The sequence below is a fragment of the Lontra canadensis genome, unplaced genomic scaffold (genome assembly GCF_010015895.1).
Source record: "Lontra canadensis isolate GAN:19392208 unplaced genomic scaffold, GSC_riverotter_1.0 scaffold108, whole genome shotgun sequence".
NCBI classification, from domain to species: Eukaryota; Metazoa; Chordata; class Mammalia; order Carnivora; family Mustelidae; genus Lontra; species Lontra canadensis.
This window is the reverse complement of record NW_022631102.1, coordinates 2,848,423-2,869,506: the sequence shown is the minus strand read 5'-3', so window position 1 is coordinate 2,869,506 and position 21,084 is coordinate 2,848,423. Positions and strand designations below refer to the sequence as shown.

The window sequence follows — 21,084 nt, the reverse complement described above, 5'->3', positions numbered from 1 at the left end:
AGATTTTTTTAATTTTAAATATTTTATTTATTGGTCAGAGAGAGAGCACAAGCAGGGAGAGTCGCAGGCAGAAGGAGAAGCAGGTTCCCCACTGAGCAAGGAGCCCGATGTGGGGCTTGATCTCAGGACCCTGAAATCACAATCTGAGCCAAAGGCAGACGCTTAACCGACTGAGTCACCCAGGCTCCCCGCATAGACTGTTTTAGAACAACCTGTGAAACTTTAAGTTTTCAAAACTTTCCAGATTGCTCACCTTTTAGTTTCTTAGGGGAGGGACTCCAGGCATGGTGCCCCAGAATGGGGTGACATTGAGTCCCAGCTCGTGGGCTCGACTAGCTCAGGGCATTTGCCAAAGTTCTTCAAGAGCCAAGCAAGAGGTTTTTCTTCATCTAACAGAGTTCTCTGGGTGCCCTTGGGCCTTGAAGTGGTGATTTCGGTGGTGTCCTGGGGTCTTTGGAACTCGATAGCACATCGAGTTCTCATGAAATCAGTGTCCACTTGGTGGGAGATAAACTTGTTGAGGGCCTGTCATGTACCAGGCACTGTGGTCGGCACCCTACATGGCTATTTCATTTCAATGCAAGCTGGCTTAAATTTACTCTCGACACCTCCATGCCAGATCTGCAGGCAAACATGTAGCCCAAGAATAAACAGATTCAACTTCAATAAGAAATGAGCTGTTTAATGACATTTCAGTGGAAATGAGGCGAGGAAAAGAGGGAGAGGGTAGGTGAGTTGAACTTCTACAGTGGAGAAGGTATCAGCAATGGCCTTGAAGATGTTATGTCCAGTCCTGGCTATGGGCAGCCCCCCACCAGCACGAGTAAGGAGCAGGGGCTGGGAGCCTGCTGGGGCTGGTGACATGGAACCAGCCAGCATGCCAGCACATCCCAAGCTCAGTGGGGAGTCAATTGCCAAAAAGAGGCAGCAGGAGGGCAGAGAACAACAGTCTGAGAGGTTGGGCCAAACCACAGAAGCTGTGGAAGCTGCCAACATTCTGGGGAAGGCAGAATGCTGAAGATGGGAAACAGCCGACAATCCAAGTATGCAAGATCACCTTAACGCCCGAACAGCCCGGCGGGGCAGGAAGAACGTGAAGAAGCCTAAGCTCCTGGGAATGGTGTCCAGCAAGCCAAGAGAAGGGGATTTCTAGGCAGACGGGGCCAGGTTGGGATGGGCCTCAAAGAAGAATAGGAGGGCAGGCCACTGTGACATACGCATCCCTGAAGATAAGCCAGTGGAAAGAGCTTCTAAGGGCAGATGCAGGAAGGGGCAGCTCAGTTAATTCTGGACCAAGGGACTTCCTCTCTCTGCCCTGCTTTTATGCACCTCTTCTGCTCCCCAGGGTGAAGCAGCAAGTCTCTGCAGGTCTGTGGCTGGTGGCTGCAGTGCAGGCAGAAGCCTAGATCCTCTGGGGACCTTTCTGCTCCTCCAGAGAGAGCTCAGAGGCATAATTTAAGCAATTCACCATACAGAGAAGCCAGACATGGAAAAAGCATTTCACTGGGGCGCCTGGGTGGCTCAGATGGTTAAGCGTCTGCCTTCAGCTCAGGTCATGATCCCTGGGATGGAGCCCCACATTGGGCTCCCTGCTTGGTGGGAAGCCTGCTTCTCCCTCTCCCACTCCCCGTGCTTGTGTTCCCTCTCCCACTCTCTCTCTCTCTCTCTGTGTCAAATAAATATACAAAATCTTAAAAAAAAAATACAAAGGAAGGAAGGAAGAAAGAGCATTTCACCATCTCAGAAAAGTGTCCCAGAAAGGTGGGGGTCTGAAGGAAAAAGGTTTCTCTGTGATATGGGTAGTGCCTTTATGAACACAGAAGATGGGGTATCTCAGAAGAGGTAACCCCAGGCACGCGCACACACACACACCCCGATACATGCACACACACAAGTGTGAACACATAAAAAAAACTCTATATCTCACTAATAGCTTATTCTGAATCTCTTTTTTTGAAAGAAGGAGCTCCATCCATCAGCCAGGACACTGCACCATACCTAGGGCCCTCCGTGAATCTTCCGTAACTCACTCCTGGCTAATATTGGCTATGGGATGGCCCTCTCTAACGTGGGCAAATGAAAGCCAGCTCAATGGCCAGGGCAGAACACACATGTCAGGCAATGGTGCTGACCCCAGTGCCGCTGGTTACCATGACTTCAAGGTCACTAGGCAGCTTTCCTGGGTATCTTACCCCTATCCTTTCCATCAAACTCAAACTGACCTGAAAAACACCTAATCTGACCTACATTGACACTCTATCCTGAAGGTCAGATTTGTATTTCCATTTGCCAACTACCAACCTGTTGCAGACACAGCTGAAACTCAAGGTGCCCCAAAACTGAAATCGTGTTCCCTGGAAAATTTGCTCTTTGCTGTGTCCCTTTTCTGTCACTGTATTCCGTGAGCTACCCACATTGGCCTTAGCCTTTACTGTGGCTCTCTCCTACCTGAGCAAGTCTAGCTCCCGGGTATGTGTGACCCTTTCCCTGTCGCTGCCACAGAGACGACTCCCTGGCACACACTTGGATCGTAACTCCATCCCAGTTGCTCTCCTGACTTCCTACCCTTAACCCACCCCCAACACTCATGCCACAGACGTCTCCCACATGCACACGTGAGTATATCATCCCCGCTTAATATTCTTCGGTGACCCCAAATCACATTCACAAAGAAGTCCAATTCCTTGGCAAGGCCAGTCAGAGTATGAATTGGCTCTCATCTCCAGCCACAACAAAACCTCCCGTGCAGGGCTCTTGTGCGCTGCTGAACCAGACCCTCTCACCCCAGCCCCGATGCTGAGTGTCACATCCCTCTGATCGCTGGCTTTCTTGTTTCCACCCCAAGGATGTGGAATGCTGGCAGACCAGGGCAGTGCCTTGTCCACCGTGGAATCCCCTCCCTGCGCCTGGCACACAGAGGACATCAGACGAACGTCCGGGGAGTGCATGGTCTGCGCTGGGGCTGTGTACGAGTCTATCAGCGGCACAGACTTGTCTGGGAAAAGTCCCTCAGTCCCTTTAGAGCTTCACGGTCATACACTCATAGTTCCAGAACGACTCCTGAGAGCGTGTATTTTATTTCACAAATGAAACGTAATTAATGGGGGGGGGGCACTGCCCTACCCCCCTCCCATGTTTCTTAACTACGTGTTTTGGATAAACCATTAACCCCCTTAAAACCGAGTCCTCTGCACCGACAGCGGCCGGCCCGCGGGCACACCCGTCGAGGCGTCACATGCGCGGGCAGGGCTCACTTCCAGGACCTCCCACGGCCGCCCTCACGCTAGCGCCGCGGCCGCCGGCGCTCCCCGCGCTCCCGGCGCTCCCGGCGCAGAGCAGAGCGGCCGACAACGCTCTGCCTGGCGACTTCCACCAGCGAAGCCGGGCGCCCGAGAAGACGCGGCCACTTCGGAGCGCCCGCTTCGGATCCGGCCCCGCCCGCGCCCAACGCGGTCACACGCGAGGCCCGTCCCCAACGCCGCTGCAGTCTCCACGCCCGTCGTGAGCGGCCTCTGCCGTCCGACAGACTGCGGAAGGAGCGGATCAAACTTCCCCTCTTCTTGAGAACTCCTCTCCCCCGCGCTCCGAGCGAGCGGAAGGAATCACGTGACCCCCCTGGTCACAATGCAGAGGTTTCCTCACGTGGTCTACAAGCCAAATTGAAGAATGTAATAAAATCCCATTGGCGCCGCCGGAGCCCGACCCGCGGGGCGGGGCCTCCGGCAGAGGCGGAGCCGCGGGGCGGGGCCTCGGGGCGGGGCCTCGGGGCGGGGCAGAGCGGACCGGCGCTCCGGGGGCGGGGCCCACTAGGGCCCGGGGAAACCGCCGCTCGCGAGGCCCCGGGCCTCCTCAGCCCGTCCCGTGCGCCAGCGCGCGGCCGCCTTTCACCCTGGCGAGCGCGGCGGCGGCGAGGCGGCGACGCCGGGAGGCTGCGGGTCGCGCTGGGCCACGTCCCGCCTGCTGCCGCAGTTGTTGCCATCCGTTTCAGACCTGCCTTTTCCACGCCTGATTTGTCCCCTGCTCTCTCCGTCCCGCACCTGCGCCGCGTGTGCCGGCCAGCAGCCGTCACTGCAGCCCCACGCCCCCTTCCGAGACTGGGCGCGTCTCTCCCGGCCAACCCTCGCTGCCGCCGGCGCACCGGCGCCGCTCAGGAAGCCCCGCTGAGGAGGCCCTGGGAGCCGGAGCCCTGCTTGGGGGCGGGGGTTGGGGGAAAAGGGAGAACCGGAACCGCGCGCGGGGGCGGGGCCGCGGCGGAGAGCGTTAGGGCACGTGAGGGCGCCTCGGCCAATGGCAGGGCGCCTGGAGGCCAGCGGGGCGGGGCCGGCGCGGGGGCGGGGCGGAGGCGGCGGGGCGGGCCGGGGGCCGGGGGCCTGGGGGAGGGGCGGGGAGGGGCGGGCCGGGGGAGGGGCGGAGAGACGCCGCCGCCGCCGCCGCCGCCGCGGCTGCCGCAGCCTGTGGGAGCCTGGAAAAGGGGAAGTGCGAGCGAGCGAGCGACTCAGTCCCCGGGCAGCGGCGGCGGCGGCTGCGGCGGCCAGGGGTCGCGACGGCCGGGGCGGGGCCCTGCTGCTGCTGCGGGGGGCAGGCGGTGGCTGTCCGCACCAGCCATGCCGAATAAAAACAAGAAGGAGAAAGTGAGTCCGGGTCCGGGCCGCCCGACGGGCCGGGGCGGGGAAGGGAAGGGGCCGCGAGGAGGGCGGGCGGGGAACTGCTCGGGAGCGGGGAGCGGCGGGCTCCAGGATCCCGAGGGCGCAGCAGCGCCGGGCGGGGGCAGGGGGCGCGGGGGTCCAGGCCGGGCTGGGGTCCAGACTGCCCGGGCCGGCGTGCGGGGGCGCGGCAGCGGTGGGGGCGGCGTGGGCGCCCGCCCCCGGGTGGTGCGCGCGGTGGGCGTGAGGGAGCAGGTGCGGTGGCGGAGGTGGTTGACCCGGCCTCGCAGACGCCTGGGCAGGGGCTGGAGGGGTGGGGGGCTGCAACCGCCTGGAGGGACCCCCGTCACGCTGGAGAAGGATTGTCTGCTCTCCTGGGTACGCTCTGGGGCTCTGAAATACTATTCTTATCCCAGGTGGCGGCGGTGTTGGCTCTGAGTGTGCTGCGTTGCATTTTAGGGGTGGTGGGGGGTACGTTTTTGCTCCAGGTGGAGCTCCGTAGCGTCTCCAAGCCGCCCCAGAAATCCCGGCTCGCGGGGTTTACGGTGGGAGGCCAGAAAGGGATGTGATGTGGACCCATCAGAATGCCCGGAGCACCGTAAATGTGGTTTCATCTGCTTCTCGAAGTTTTCAACGCCAAACACAGATCCAGAAAACAAGGAGGATCTGGATTTGGGGGCGGGGGTGTCGCAGCTCAGTGTTGGGTCTCTATATAACGGGAAGCAGAATTTCTTGATGGTATTGCTTAAGATTATCCGAAGTTCCGGGTAAACTGTGTAAATCCGTTTTAAAACTGCATTTTGGTTTATCTGATGTTTAGCCGTCTAAAAACTGAGAAGCCTAATTGATTTGCTTGATGTTTCCCAGGAATCACCAAAAGCAGGGAAAAGTGGAAAAAGTTCAAAAGAAGGACAAGACATAATAGACTCAGAGGTAATGCTCTCAAATATTCCCTTTCCGTTTTTTTATGAACTCCTTTTAACCACGTGCAGCACAGCGTGGTGAAAACCAGGCTCTTCTAGAATGTTTCCCTGCACGAGATTGTCTGCAAGTCTCCTTTATAAACTAAAATTTTAGTTCTTTCGGTTTTCATTATTTTAGTCTAGGAAAATACAGATGGGTTTATGGAAGTTGTGTCTGTGCAACTGGTATTTTTAAGTTTATGACCCCCCACCTCAGATGCAGCCGCCCTCCTGCAAAGACTGGTTTCCCCACCATCTTTCATGCTTGTAGCTTTCAGATCCTCCTCCCCTTCCTTCCTTTGCAAGTCAACCGCCAGGTCAGGTCTGTCCCTCCCAGTGGCTCCTCCTCCTCTCACCTTTGATTCCCTGGTGCGGTCTTTGTGCTCTGCTGATTTCTGATGCCCAGAGCCTCTTTCCGTAGTGGCATGGGTTGGTACCTCTCAGTTGAGTTAGTTTGGGTACTTGAATACGATCATCGTCATCTGTCACTTGTTCTCTCTCTCTGCATTGGCCAGTCCTCACTTTTGCTTCTCCGCTGTGGACTCACCGAAGAGCAGCGGGAATGCTCAGTGAGGACGGTGTCTCCCTGGTGGGGTTCATTGCGTTCCTGGGCACACAGGTGCTAGCACTTGGCCTGTTCTTCATTGGGAGCAGTTGTTGAACTAGAGCCCCTCAGGGATCCAGGAGCTGTCTGGACCCAGGCTGAGCTAGGAAGCCCTTTCAGATCACTGGCAGCCAAGAAGCGGCTTGCTTGTAGTTTCACGTTCTCCAGAGCTAGATCACCCAGGTCCCTGGGCTTATCACAGATGACATTAATTTCAAGTGTCAGACCCCCTTCCTGTAAGTCGAATTAGAATGAGTTCCATGTCATCTGGGGAAACACAGTTAACTGGTGATTATAGGCAGTAGCCTTTTTTTTTTTTTTTTAAAGCCCTGGGGAGTGTTATCTTTTCCTTATCATTTGGTGCATTCTAAGCCTCCATTCTCTTTAGCAGGTGGTTCGTTCTAGCAAATCTGTCACCCTCCCCGAAGCAAAAAGAGATCCAAAGGTTCCTTAAATATCAGTAGTTGGGAATTATTGGTGCCAGTCCTTCTCTGCCCTGTCTTTATACCGGATAATCACGTTTTACGGTGACATTCTTGTTTTTGACTTGCTTCCTTCCGAGTCCGTTTTTTGACTAAATCGATTTAAGTGAAATTTAGTCCCTTTGCGAAGGTAGTATGCGTTTTCTTTCCTTTTGTTTACAGATGTTTCATTAAAGCTGCTAAGGCTTCCAGTACTCCCCCGAACCTTCCTCAGTCACACACCTGTCTCCACTCACCGTTAGTGTGACAAAGAATATCAGTGGTCTGGTTCATTTATTCCCATTTTAGCAGAAAGAACCTTACTTGAAGGATGGATAACATTAAGTTTGAACCTGGAAAGTCCATCTGTTCACTTAAAGATCACAAACCTACTAGTACGTACAGTGAGTGTCTTTAAGGTGGTTTGGGTTCCTAGACTGTCAGCTGCTTAAGACTCTTGAGGTGTGCCCCCCCCCCCAGTGCCTGAGTGTGATGCCCCACTTGTCTTTTTGTATTTTTTCTAGAGCTACTGTCTAAGAGCTGGAGCTACAGAGCTTGAAATTACCACCGAAAAATACTGAAATGGTGGGCCCTTCACTGCTTCCTCATAAGGATACCAGAGGCAACAAGGCCCATTAAGCAGGACAGTGGGCACATGACTGTGTACGTTGTTTTTGTAGGAGTACAAATTGAGGCACTTCAGTTCATTTGAACTTTGGGTTGAGCCTGAATTTGTTCGATGTCGGTTCCCTTCTCAGTCTTCATCTTGCTTCTTCACCTCTGGTTCCACCCACTTGCAAATAAGGTTGACCCACTCAGGGGCACAAGACCCTCATTGCGCACTTTTTCCCTCTCCTGTCAATGTTCCTCTGAACTTGAATGTTTTTGACCTGAACCGTTCAAAAAGGACTGCTTTTCTCGTGCTGCTTTTCAGACCTGTTCAGTGTCCCATCACCTTCACAGCCGGCTCTCGCTCGGGTCAGCCTGTGAACTCACCAGGGGGCGGGGGGGGGGGGGGGAGGTGTTTCCCCCATCCGGGACCGTCCCAGCCCGAGGGGTGTGCAGAACAGGGGTCCTCCCAGGGCAGAGTAGCCAGGCTTGGGAAATCATCTCAACAGAGAACACATTAAAAAGAACTTGGCCCGTGGTTGGTTGACTTAACATACCACTTCAACACTGGAAAAGGTCCTTACACTCAAATCCTGGCAGGCTGTAACCCAGCCTCACGGAAAACAGAGGCACCAAGTGGCTTATGCTGCAGAACACTTTTCCGTTAGAACAAAGGAACATTTCATGGTACGGGGGTGTTTAGGAAGACAAAGTTCTGTGGTAAAGGATAGAGTGGTGTAGGGGAACATATTTTAACCTGGGGAGTAAAAATGCTGACTCCTGAGTGCCCTAAGTGATGTCCCCTAGCTTCCGTGGCCCTGTTTCCTCACCTCTAAAAACAATGGGGAGTTTCAGATTTGGCCATTTTTAACTCGATAGGACAGATTAGACATGACCCCTCTTGAAAAAAGTTTTCCTGCAAGATGTATGGCAGAATACATCTTCCAAGTAACAAAATAGCAGTAAAGGTCATAACTCCTGCTGGGCACATTTTTCTAGAAATTTCTTCTCGAATGTATTGGTACATTTTTGTGTGTTTTATTCTCTTTCAAATAGGATGTTTTAATTTATACACTCAAAACTAAAGTTTCTGCCCAGTACTTACAGGTTTATTTCGTGGCACACTTAAGGAGTGAGGCCACAGGTGGGCTCCTGGGTGCTCAGGAGACTGACAGAGGGAACTCCGCTCTGAGCATCTGTCCTTGGTGTCACATTCAAAGCTGTGCAAACATATCTAGGCCCCCTTGAAGAATATTTAGAATCTTCATCGATCGCTCAGAGATTTCTAAAGTCTGTTCTGGAAGATGAGACCATGCCGTGGTGTTTTTTATAGTAGCTGTTTTAATTTGTATATTGCATCCAAAGTTATGTTTTTAAAAGTGTTAATGTTCTCTGTAAAGTGATTTGTTTCAAGCACATTAAAGGTTGTTTTGAGCGCTGTTCTCTGGTCACGTATGTTACCTGTCCTGCTTCAGCGTAGTTTGGTCTGGAAGTGTCTACGGCAACTCTGACGTAATACCTCTTCCTGGAAAGAAAGCTGAAGGGTCCTCTCCAGCTCGTTAGCTCGTTTGACATCTTCTGCCCTTACCCATAACGTTTTTGTCTCTATAATCTGTCCCTTTACATCCCAGGCAACCCACCTCAGCGTTGCAGAGATGGGGAGCCGGGCTTGCTGAGGTCCCACAGGTATGGCTGGCGGAGTCCTGTTTGAGAAAGTAAACCAGAAATTTCAAAAACATGATTTCATCTTATAATAACCCCCATTACCTGGTAACAGAAAAAACATTTTGGTGGAAAGTATCTTAAGAAAATCTGACTTTCTAGTCACTCGGCTGTGTAGCAGGAATTTTAACCTGAGTGTTGGAGGACAGTGGAAGTGGTCTGTTGGCAAGTGTGTTTCCTAGGGAGACGGCTGTGACTATCACCTCCTAAGGGGAGAGTCCCTGACTCCCCTCCCCCCAAAACACCAAAGCCACTGTCTGCAGGCTGAATTCTGAGCTCATGCTGTCACTAGGGGCCGCCTCTGCCACACTGCTCATCATTCTCTCCCCACTTTTTTCCCCCCACTCAACCCTAAACGGGACCCCAGCGACACTCAGAGAGGACCCAGAGGACTGTTACACAGAAGTGGAATTCCCTGCTTTTGATCACCATGTCTTGGCCCACTTCCCCAGCCACTATGCATCATCTTTGCTTAGAACCCTGGCGTTCCAGAAGGATGGGGGCTCTGCAGAGGGGCTAGTCAGCTTTGGGTGGGAGGGCATGAGTTAGGAGCAGGTTCTGTGAGCTTCCTGTCTCTCCCCAGGGCTCACTGCTCCTGCATGTGACCCTGTGCTTGGCAGCTCCCCAGTGCCTCCTCCCAGGTGAGACCCACTGCCCTGAGCAGGTGCCCCACCTTCCGTGCCATTGATGGGTAGACCAGGTGCTTCCCCGCAGTGCTGCCCTGTGTGCTGGGGGATGCTTGCCGGCACCCAGCCCTCCCCACTAGACAGCAGTGGCTGCACACCTCTCCGGTTCTGACAGCCAGCAGGGTCTCCAGACATTGCCAGATGTCTCCTACAGGGCAAAACGGCCCCCGGTAAGACCCCTGCTTTAGACTCTTCCACGAAGTATGTACATCCACTTGCAAATCATGCCTAATACATACTTCTCCCCTAGCAGGGTTCAGCCCAAAGGAGCCTCAGCACCCCTTCATGCTCTTAAAAATCAGGGTCCCAAAGAGCTTTTATTTAGGTCGGCTTTAGCTGATAATTTTCCTGCTAGAAATTAAAACAAATTTTTTAAACATTCCTTAATTCATCTTATAGTAACACACGCAATGCATGTTAACGTAAGTAGGATTTTTTACCAGAAATAACTATTCACAGAAATGCACTGAGAAAAATGGCATTGCACCATGTTTTTGCAAATTAATGTCTGGATTAGTAGAAGCTCGCTGGCTCCCTGAGTCTGCCCCCACGTTCAGTCTGTTTTGATACCCTGTGCCTTGTAGCCTGCGAAAAATTGACCTGATGATGATTATAAAGGTGAATCATGGTTTCGTGTTATCGTAAAAGCAGGGACCCCCCTCTTGGGGTCCCCAGACCTCGCTTTGCGACGTGCCCTCCCCCATGCTCTTCACCGCCCATCTTCGTCCTGTCTCCTTAGCTCGAAGTCAGGGTCACTTACTCTGAAATTTTAGGGAAGATTTTCTCACCGTTTTGGCCCCTATTTTTTCCGTCTTTTAAATTTGAAAGCCGTTATTGGCTCAGTCGGTTATTTACCATTTATACTGCCTTGGACGACTTTTATTTACCTTGATTCGCCTCCCTAACTAGATAAGTACTTGAGGACAACAATTTAACTTGATTCTTCTTGGCGCTTGCCATGTATGTGAGGACCTGGAGGCCAGAAGTGTGTGTTGGCAGATTTTAAAAGTGCTCAGGAGGAAGGGGAGTTTCAAATCAATTGCTGGGGGTTCTGATATGCTAAATTGGAAGGGGGGGAAATCTTGTTTATCTTTTGATCCTCTAAGGAAATTCTGATGCAGAGGTTTTTTCAAATAAATAGCAGTGGACTAAAATGGAAGATTATGGTACTTGGGTCTTTTTCTAATGTCCTATGAAAGTTGTTTTTGTTGTTTTTTTTTAATTTTATTTATTTGAGAGCCAGCGAGCACATGAGAGGGGAGAAGTCAGGGAGAAGCAGACTCTCTGCTAAGCAGGACTTAGTCCTGGGACTCTAGGATCATGACCTAAGCCGAAGGCAGTTGCTTAACCAAACTGAGCCACCCAAGCGCCCATCCTGTGAAAGTTTTAGAAGAGGGTTTTAGTTTTGCTTTTGCTTTGCACCGGAGGTCAGTGGTAAGATGTACAGTGTCGTAAGATCTTATTTGAATGAAAGCAGTTCGAAACAGGATTTCCCTTTAAATATAAGGCTTCCAATATGATCTTCAGTGCTTTATATTTTTCATTTTGAGTTTATTTTGGGAGTTTTTCTTGGTAGAACATACACATACAGTTGGCCCTTGGACAACATGGGGATTGGGGGTGCCAGTCCCTCCCAACACACACACACAGAGCGAAGAATCTGTTGTATAACTATTGACTCCCCCAGAACGTAACTCCTAGTAGCCCTCTGTTGGCGGGTAGCCTTACTGATCGTAAAAACAGCCGGTTAACGCATACTCGGTATGGTACCATTACCGTACATTGTCTTCTTACGATAAGGCAAGCCAGGGAAAAGAAAATGCTAAGAAAATCAGAACACAAAATACATTTTAGTGTAGTGTATTTATTGAAAAAGAATTGGGCCCACGCAGTTCAAACCCGTGTTGTTTAAGGGTGATGTATATTTTTTTAAATATTTTATAAATTTTATATATATATTAGAAAGTTTTGTTTTGACCATCTTGTTCTGTACAAGCGCTGGGGAAGATAAAAAGAATGTGGTCCTCACGTCTTAGGAAATTGTCGACCGTTTCTGTTATTCACAAAGTGTCCCACCTGTTGTTCATGGGCGTTTGGTAGACTTGGGAGTAGCTTGGCCTCCCCATCCATCACACCGTGCAGCTGCTGAAGACAAGTGTCGAGAAGGAGCACATTTCTCGTGAAGACCCCAACCAGAGGAAATAGGGCTTTAAAGCACCTAAGCAAACACAGGGTCACCATGAAATTGGAGCCCCAGAAAGACCTAGGGTGTGTGTCACAGACGGGAGCAGTCAGCACTCCGTCCCTCTTTAGGAAAAGCTCCGTTACACGATCCATAATTCTAGAAAGAGCTCAGAGAATTACATGAAATAATTTATCTAGTGTTCTTGTTCACGGAAGAAGCCCAGAGCTTCCCCCGCCCCCCGCCGTTAGAGCAATTGCGCTGTGAGTGCAAACAAGCCTTCAGCCCTCCCGTGTCAGGGTGGGGAGCTTTCCACCTGCTTCTGCCGCGTGAGTCAGTCTGCCACCGGCATGAATCACAGTGATATTTCCCCAAGTCACAGGGAAGATTCATGTGAAAGATTTCAGCTATAAAAAAGCTCCAGCTTTGCCTTAAAACATCGGGTGCCTGCCAGGGTCAGGGCTCGTTGGCGTCTGGTTTGGCACGACGTTATAGGTCATGATCTCACACCTTCCCGTCCGTATGTTGTGCTCAGCCAAGACTTGGCGGGGCCCTGCTTCTGCTCTGGTTTGGGAAGGACCACTGCAGGGAAGCCTGCTGCCCAGATCCAAATCCGAGCCGCGCTCTCATCTGCATTTTCTCCACCTGGGGGAGTGAGAGGACAAGGCTAGAACCAAATGGGGGGTGGGGGTGCAGGGGCGAGGGCGGGTAGGGGGGTAATTAGTTTGAGGACACCGGATTTCCTTCATCTTAAATATTTTATTAAGACGAGATTTAGCATGGCTCTGAAGGGGTAGTAGGTCTGAGCTCATGCTGTTCTTGCCCAGTGGGAATGCCGGAATGCCGGCAGGATGCTAGCCATGAGCCACCTGTGGCCCTTGAAATGCGTGGAAATCAAATTTAAGAATTCAGCTCCTCAGTTATACAAGCCACATTTCAAGGGCTCGGGAGCCACATGTGGCTGGTGGCTAGCCCCCTGCCAGACAGCAGCTGAAGACCACCTCCCACTTCACAGACAGCTCTGAGGGGCAGAGGGGCCTATGACCCGGGCAGTATCTTCCAAAGTAATGCCCGTTCAGGTGTGTGTCCCTTCCTTTAACTCCATCATCTATCACTCTTAATACAAAATACCAAATTTAGAAGGGTATTTTGATGAATGAGCAATTAGGGGAAAAGGAGACAGTGGAGGAGAAGGGAAGTGGGCTAAAAGGAGGAGGCCCTGCTCGCCCCAGGCCAGGACTGGCCTCTGTTGTGAGGAGCAGCCGCCGGTGTGCGGACGAGGCCATGGGGTCTCCCGAGGGAGTGGGCCCAGGGAGACCCAGGGACACAACGCCCCTCCTGTCTTCCTTTTCAGACGTTTTCTCTTTATCCGTTCTGGCGGTCGAAACACACATGGTTAAAAAACAAAACAGTACAAAAATCCCTGTTCTCACTGCCCCTGACCCACACTCTAGGGAGCGAAGCTGTCGTCTCCCCGGCTCTGCCGCCTAGCTCCGTGGCCCAGGTCTTACAGGAAGAAGTCTGGCGTGGCAGAGGTCAGGCCCTGGAGGGCGGTGCCCTGTCCATCACAGGGGTGACCCTTCTCTCTCCCCAAGTCATTTTCTTCCCTGTAAGCCATGCTTTCCCCGTCATGGGCTTTCCCCAAGTGACTCATTCACAGTCACCCCCACAGGCACACTCTGAGACCGTCCAAAGCACTGAGGACCCTCGTGGGTGCTGGGGCGGCAGCGCGGGACACACAGCAGGGCCCCGTTGGCTTTCAGACAGTGCCAGGGGTGCAGGGGTGCTGGTGGGTACAAGGGCCGCTGGTGGTGTGTGAAGTTTGGTTTCTCACCCTGCAGAGCCGTGGCCCTGGGGCTGTCCACACCGGGAGCGCCCTCTGGTCACTGCGATGTCGAAGCTGTTCACATGTTTCCAGAGCCTGCTTCAGGTGGCCCAGGTTGGTCTCACCAAGGAGACGATGTTGAAATTGCCACCCGAATGGGAAGTGGGAGGCTGTGGTGCCGAGATCTGGGGGAGGAGGGCATTCCAGCCAGAGGAAGCAGACGGTGCAGAGGCCCGAAGGCGGGAGTGAGCTTGGGTGTGCGCTGGAGGGAAGGCCAGTCCGGCTGCAGACAGACGAGGGTGGCTTGAGGGGAAGGGATAAAGTCAGAGAGGTGGGATGCAGGCAGGGAAGGTCCAGTAGGATCTTGTCAGCGGCCCTTGGCAGGATTTGGGGTTTTCATTCTTAAGGTGGTGGGAAACCATTGAGCTGGTTTGAGTAGGGAGAGGGGGTGATCTGACCACGTACTACAAAAGATCCCTGCGGTGCTGTGCAGGAAGTAGAGGGGCGAGAATCGGAACCGGGGGCCCTGGCGCAAGCCCGTCAGCTGCCCAGCTCCTGCATACCCCGAGCTCATGCAGCCTCGCGCCCAGAAGGGCCACAGTGCAGAGAGCTTTGCTCGGAGGGGCCGCCCCAACATAGCAGCCTTAGTGTCTCCTAGACAGCCTGGTTTCTCGGGAGACCACCTTTTTCGCCCTCATCAGCACTCGGCCTGACTGTCCCCAGCTGTAGGCTTGTCCCGACACCACCTGCTGAAGAGTGTTCCCCATGGAGTAGTCTTGGCTCGTAACTCCGGGGCTGTCTTTATTCCAGTATCGTGTTCTTCAGATGGACTTTCTTTCAAAAGCTCTCTCAAGGCATGCGCGTCAGCTTCTCAGGCTCTGGGTCTCGTGGTCTCTGGCCCGTGGCGGTGCTCGTTCATCATACGACTGCAGACGGGGAGAATTTTCGAAGATGTTGGGAGGGTATAGCTGCTTGGATGGCAGACACAAGGGAGGTGGTGTCCAAAATCCAGGGACTGAGCGAGGTCCCCGGTCTGGCTCCACGGCTCCCTGCACAATCCCGGGAGATGGCCCTGCCCAGCGTGACAGCTGCTCCGGGCGCCCGCCCTGGTTAGGGCTCAGGACAGCGGCTGGCCATGCTTGGGCTGGGGGGTCGCAGAGACTGTCGGGGAACATGGGCAGTTCTGTGTGGGCAGTGCCCCTTCGGGGCGCCGACCCCTTCATGTCCCGTTGGCTGCTGGTACTTGGCCCTGAGGAGAAGGAGGTGTTCAGAGCGTCTCCATTTCTCCAGGCCCCTGCCCTGCTCTGCTGCTCCAGAACCCCTTCGGGCCTCTTCATCTCCTTGGGCCTCGCCTCCCTTCCGAGTGCTTCTTGTGGGTGACCACGTATGTCTGCACACCTCAGGGAGGGCGTCAGACGGACAGCCATTCTGTCCTGTCCCGTCTGTCCTCTATTCTGTTGTCACTGCACACCGGGGCCCAGATCGGCTCCTGGTGCATCTGTCCCTCAGCCACGCCTCCCCTCGGTGCCCTCCCCGTAGGCACGTGGCACGATCAAGCTCCTCGCTTTCCAGACAGTCCCAAGGTCCCTGCTATGGCACTGCCGTTTGCCCTGACACTGCTCTTCCTGCCACCTTCCCAAAGCTGTTATGGACACCCCAGGCCTCCCCAGATTGGCCTCAGCCCAGTGGCCTCTGCTGCTGCCTCGCTGCCCTCAGCAGCCTCCGCCGGCCCCAGGATGACGAGTCCAAGTCCACAGATTTTGGCTTTCAGGGCCGTCGGGTGGGTTGACCTGCTTCCTGAAACACTCTTCCCTCAGCCTCGTCCTTCTCCTTGGCGCCCTCCTCCTCCACCTCTGCCACGCTGCTCCCTGCAGGGCGGTCTTCCTCATCAGTGACTTCAGTGACTGTGTAGATGGGTAACTTCCAAGTTCACGTCCGGCTTACACGGGGTGTCTGAGAGCCAGTCACACAGCCACACCACCAGGCCCTGCGCAGGCAGAGAAGGCAGCTGAGGACGGCCAGGCGGCGGCCGGGACAGCACTGCGGCCCTGATCCACAGGAAGAAGAGAGCGTCGTGGAGGAGTGAGGAAGGGCGTCCCCATGTCTTCCGCTCGGACCCAGGGTGCTCATGACCCGGCTTCCCAGCCCCTTTCTCCTTCCCACCACAGTGACTGGGGCCGCCAGCTACCGCCTGCTGGTTCTCCGTGCCCCCCACCAGCGCTCCTTGTCACCCATGCACCTGCCGTCCACTGGTGCGGTGTGCGGTCGGACTGGCAGCGGAGACCGTCCCCTCCCCTGCCATCCGCAGTCCGCACTGCAGCCTGAGGCACCTTTTGAACAGGAGGATGGATTCACACCCTCACCCTGCTCAGGGCCCCCTGCACGGCTTCCAGGTGCTGGCCAGGTCAAGGTCAGACTCTGACCCGGCTGTGGGCTCTGCCAGCACCTGTGGCCCCCAGGCTCCCCTGGAGCCTGCCTGTCTGCGGCAAGGGTGGTCACGCCGAGCCCCCACTCTTGGTGGCCCTGCCCAAATGCTATTCCCCCAACACACACGTGTGCCCTCAGAGGGGCCTCCCTGACCCGCCCAGTGCAGGGCAGTCCCCCACTCTCACAGGACATGCCAGCAGGGTGTCCAAGCCCTCCTGGAGCTGACATCCCTTCGGGGGAAGGATGAGACAGCCATCTCGTAGCCAAGCCCATCTGTCAGGCAGCGGCCCACAGAGCGGAGTGCGCCACATGGAGGCCTCAGGAAGCCACACTCGGGGTGGGCAGGGGGGAAGCGGGGCCAAGGCACAGGCCCGGCTGGAGCAGGGGCTGGTGACCGGAGCAGGGCTGGTGACCCGAGCATGGGTCTCTATAGACCACCGTTAAGCCAGCGGGCTGAGAGCCCTGAGAAGAGGCTACAGTGGGTTAGCCTGGGTCATGGGACCAGGTCTTCCTTCTAGAAGCTCATTCCGCCTGCCCCAAGGACAGTGCTCTCAGGGAGGGAGGCCAGCAGGCCCCACACAGAGGGGCCAGGGGCTCCAAGTCAGCAGGTCTTGGGGATGACTTTCTGCTCTGTTCGAAGACGTTCGAAGGCTCGTCTCAGCGTGTGTCCTACACGGGCTGTGGATACGCGTGGAGTTAACTCTATTTCATGAGTTAGCCAGTCGCCCGGTGCTGGTGTTCCAAGCTTTGCTGCAGGAGCTGTGGTTCCGCTCCTGTCTGGGAGGGAGCCGCATGTGCCCCATTGTCCTCGGGGTCAGCATGTGTGGTGCACGGGGTTTGGCGTCGTAGAAAGTGGAAGGGAGATGTCAACTTTAGTAGATGTGTGCATGTAACAACATTTAAAACAGGGACTTGGCCTAGGAGGCACTATCTGTGACTGGGGAGTGAAAACTAGGGGTTTTAGGGAATTCTGGGAGGAGGAGAGGAATGGACAGCGTTTTTAAGGAAGAAGACCCAGCTTTCCCAATCGGGTGGAGGAGAGACAGGTGTCAAGGGCCACATCCGGGAAAGCCCTTTCAAGGAAGAGGCTGCTGACTGTGGGAGGGGAGGGAGCCCAGGCCCTCGCTCCTGATTCAGAGTCCTGTCTGCATGTAGGCGTCTGGCATCTTGGAAAACTCTTCCCAAGTGGTCCTAAGCACCTTATTTAAAAATAAGGCTTTTCTGCCTTCTTAGTAAAAATTCCACTCCCAGAGGAGAGCACATAGCTGGGGGCTTTAGCTGGCGTGTCTACTCTCCTAGCTCAGTGTGACTGGAAGGAGCTTGGCGGGTTTGTATTTCTAGGATGAACTTGGTAGGCTTTTCAGAAGTGCACATGTGCATGTACAGACTCCGTTCTTTTGGGGACTGGAAGTGTGGGAGGAGTGAGCAGTTTGCACAGAGAATCTTGACGGTCAGCGCTCAATTGACTCTCACTAGGGGCCAGGCCCATCTGAGCTCCCTGGGTGCCCTCGCCCCGTGGGCCTGTGCGGGTGTCTGTTGCACATGCCCCCCTGCCCCCTGCCACCTCTGCTTGGGTGTTTGCAGGCTCCCCTCCCCTCCTGAGGCAGACATGTGTCCTCAGACACGTGTCTCCGTGAGATCCCCAGGCTGCTGTGCAAAGGACCACAAACTGATGATCTCACAGTCCCAGGGGTCAGACGTCTAAAATGGGGCCAAAATCAGGATGGCAGCATGGCTAGTTCTTCCTTGAAGCCCTGGAGGAGAATCCATTTCTGGTCCTCTTCCAGCTTCCATAGGCCTCTTGTGCGTCTTGGCTCATGACCCCTTCCTCTGCCTTCCAAACCAGTGCCCTGGCTTCTAGCAGTCTCTCTGAGGCTCTCTCCTCTGCTTTGTCATCTGCTTGTGTTGCCTTGTCTTGTCTTGTCTTGTCTTGTCGAGACCTGTGTGATGACGCGGGGCCCATGCTGACAGTCCGGGATCCCTACCTCGTCACCGTTCCAGAGTCCCTTTGGCCAAGTAAGGAAGCGTATTCTCAGGTTTCAGGGATTCGGACGTGAACGTCTTTGGAGGGTCACAGTCATCAGCCTCTATATGTCAGCCTATATGGGAAATGTTTAGAGTAAAAAGTTTGAAGGAAGACGTGAGAAATGAGGCGTGTCTGTGAATTCTTGGAAATCCAGCATTACTAGCAGTGGAAGGTCACTCAGACTCCACTCTAAGGACTGGTGTTTACGGCGGAGTGGAAGGGACCGTCCCTGAGCAAGACTCGTATATATATTCCAGATTCTAACTATGCTGTAAAAGACAACGCTTTGAGGTACGCATGTGTTTCTGTTTTTATTTTGGAAACAGATTTCCAGCAGGAAAAACAGCCTTGTGGCCACCCCATCGACAGTGTCTAGTAAAATTAAGGTACCAGTGCCTCAGCCCATAGTGAAGAAAGACAAGCGGCAAAATTCCTCCCGGTTTAACGCCAGCAATAACCGAGAACTTCAGAAACTACCGTCTTTAAAAGGTAATCTCTCTTATTTTTTAAAAGTCCAAGCGTGCCCACGTAGGGAGACGGAGTCATATCTGGGTAGCTCGCCAGCCTCTCCTGCCTCGGCTGTGTTTAGTTTCTGTTCGGGTCACTTTATTGAGGTTTGTGTTGTTCTGTTTTATTTTTTCAATTAAAATGCCACTACCTGATTGACCCAACTGATACTCCAGATTCCGGAGCCGTCGGAGATAAAAACGTAATCGCGACTGTGTTCTATGTGTAACACGCTGGAAAAGGCAGAGGGGAGGCTTTAAATCTATCCGTGTGAACCATCACCAGGCTGGCTGGTGTCCCCTTCAAGTAATTCTCCCCATGGCACTTGTCACATGTGAGCTCCAGTGAGTCAGAAAGGAGCCACTGCCAGGGGACAGGTTTTGAAACTATAGCAATGCCTCTCTGCTTTCCTGGGGTTGGAGAAGTGAGAACTGTAACCATCGTCTTTTGTGGACTTACTCTTTATGACTCATTTGGGGCTTACATTGCCCAAGGGTTTTCTATTTGAGATCAGTCAGGAAAGGGTGACCTTTGCTTTGAGTTTCCCCTGAAATGGAACCGTTGCCTCTTTCCATCCGAGGGCGTTCAATCCCTGTAAGTACGTCCCCAGGAGACGTGGAGGTTGAAGTACGTAAGACCGAGGAACATAGTGTAAGGACCCCAAAGTCGAACACGAACCTCTGAAAACCTTTATGTTGACTAAGATATTAAGACTAGCCTTATAAGTGAAGCCCCAGACATTTTGCATACGTCCGGTTACTAACAATGGGTCTTTTGCAAGATGTATGAGCCCAGAGCAGGAGGTGCGTCTATGCAGGTGTATTCCAGTGCCTTCCAGGGCCAGGTAGCGGGTTCAGTGCAGACGAGCCAGGCAGGGGGAGGGATGAAGGAAAGGACGGAAGGAACGCAGGGGGAGGGACCAGTTGATGGATTCGCAGATGTACTTCCTGCCGCTCACCTGCTGGGAATCCCGCTGTCCCTGCAGCTTGCCGGGCATGAATCGGGCTTATGTTGGATTGAGTGTCGTCGTCGATAAGACGCATACTAACTCATCTCGGGGAGGGGTTAGTAGACGGAGCACAGGAGATTTTCAAGACAGTGGACGCATTCTGTATGCTACCAGGTTAGGGGATACGTGGAATTTTGCATTTGTCAAAACATGTAGAGTACACACGAACACAACCTCTCGGAAACTGCAGTATTTAATGTATAATGATGCGTCGGTATTGGCTGATGAGTTGTAACAAATGCAGAAAGTTGATGACGGGCAGCAGGTGGCCGGTGACCGGGAAGCTCCGCACTGCACGTCCAGCGCTTCTGTAAGCCGTGAAGTCCAGTCATTTACAAACACACACCGTCACCGCGGAACAGGCTGGTACTGCCGTCTTCTGAGACCCTCCGCTGAGTCTTCCCTCCAGCCCCTGACACTCCTGCACTGCAGGCTCACGGTCACGGTCGGTCTCTGATGGGGACTCACCCCTGCTTACCCGTTCATTCATCATTCCCACCTGCATCTCCGGCTCTCCTCCCGGGACCACTTTCCCTCTGTCTGACGACGACGTCATGTAGAATCTCCTTCCATGAGGGTCTAGCGGTGGCGCGTTCTTTATTTCTCTAGAAAATATCTCTCTTCTGCCCTCATTCCTGAGAGATGTTCACGGAGGCCTGAATCGTTATTTTCCTTCAGAACAACGAAGCTGACCGTTTCATCGCCTTTGCCTTCCCTCCACATCAAGAAACCCAAGTCAGTGTTTGAAGGGACTGTGACTCTGGCCGCTGTTTTGATTCTTGTCTGTAACGTTGCTTTTTCGTTGCTCCCCTGCTGGGTGTCCAGACGCAGCTTTGTTTATTGCCCGTCTTTTTCGGGACTCGTCGTGCACCCACAGATAATTCTATTTCCTTGGGTCTGGAAGGCTCCCAGCCCTTATGGCTTCTGCATTCGTCTTGTTTTTCCTTTGGCTTTAAACAAACATGTATTGGGCTTTTTCATTTATTCCTTTTTATTCCTCCCCTGTTTCTCCAGCTTTTTGTGACTTCCCAAGCTATATTTTCGATGAGAGGGTCTTACATTATGGCTGATGAAGGACTGGTTTTCTTTCTCTTAATTTTCAACCCTTCATGGGAGGAATACCTTCATAATATACAGTGAAAATAAATAACTATACCAATGAAATATAAAATTCAGCGCTTTGTGTTATTATAGCCAATAGACATAAAATTACCTTGCTGAGTTGCTCTCGCAATCTCTGAACACCACGCTTAACTTCTGTCACCTTGCTGGGACTCTGCAGGTCTGTCTTGTACGGCCTGAACTCCCCTTGTTGAGCTTTTCATCACAGACACAGAAGTTACATTTTTCACCTGCAGTATGACTTTTTCCTATTTTTCTGTTCTTCCATCTCTGTGGGTGGCGTAAACACCACGGCTTCG

General features: G+C 53.5%; 1 protein-coding gene across 4 annotated transcripts in view; it reads left to right on the top strand.

Moving 5' to 3' along the window:
* Nucleotides 1-4,460: 4,460 nt before the first annotated feature.
* The window catches only part of PPP2R5C (protein phosphatase 2 regulatory subunit B'gamma), a 120,241-nt gene continuing 103,617 nt past the window's right edge, over nucleotides 4,461-21,084 (top strand). The window contains exons 1-3 of one of the 4 annotated variants that reach the window (XM_032839577.1): nucleotides 4,461-4,631; nucleotides 5,511-5,576; nucleotides 18,474-18,636. In XM_032839577.1, the coding sequence (XP_032695468.1) occupies nucleotides 4,605-4,631; nucleotides 5,511-5,576; nucleotides 18,474-18,636 (256 nt within the window). In that variant the 5' untranslated portion in view covers nucleotides 4,461-4,604. The remainder of the gene's footprint in view (nucleotides 4,632-5,510; nucleotides 5,577-18,473; nucleotides 18,637-21,084) is intronic. The other 3 variants (XM_032839578.1, XM_032839579.1, XM_032839580.1) reach the window with 3 other exon arrangements.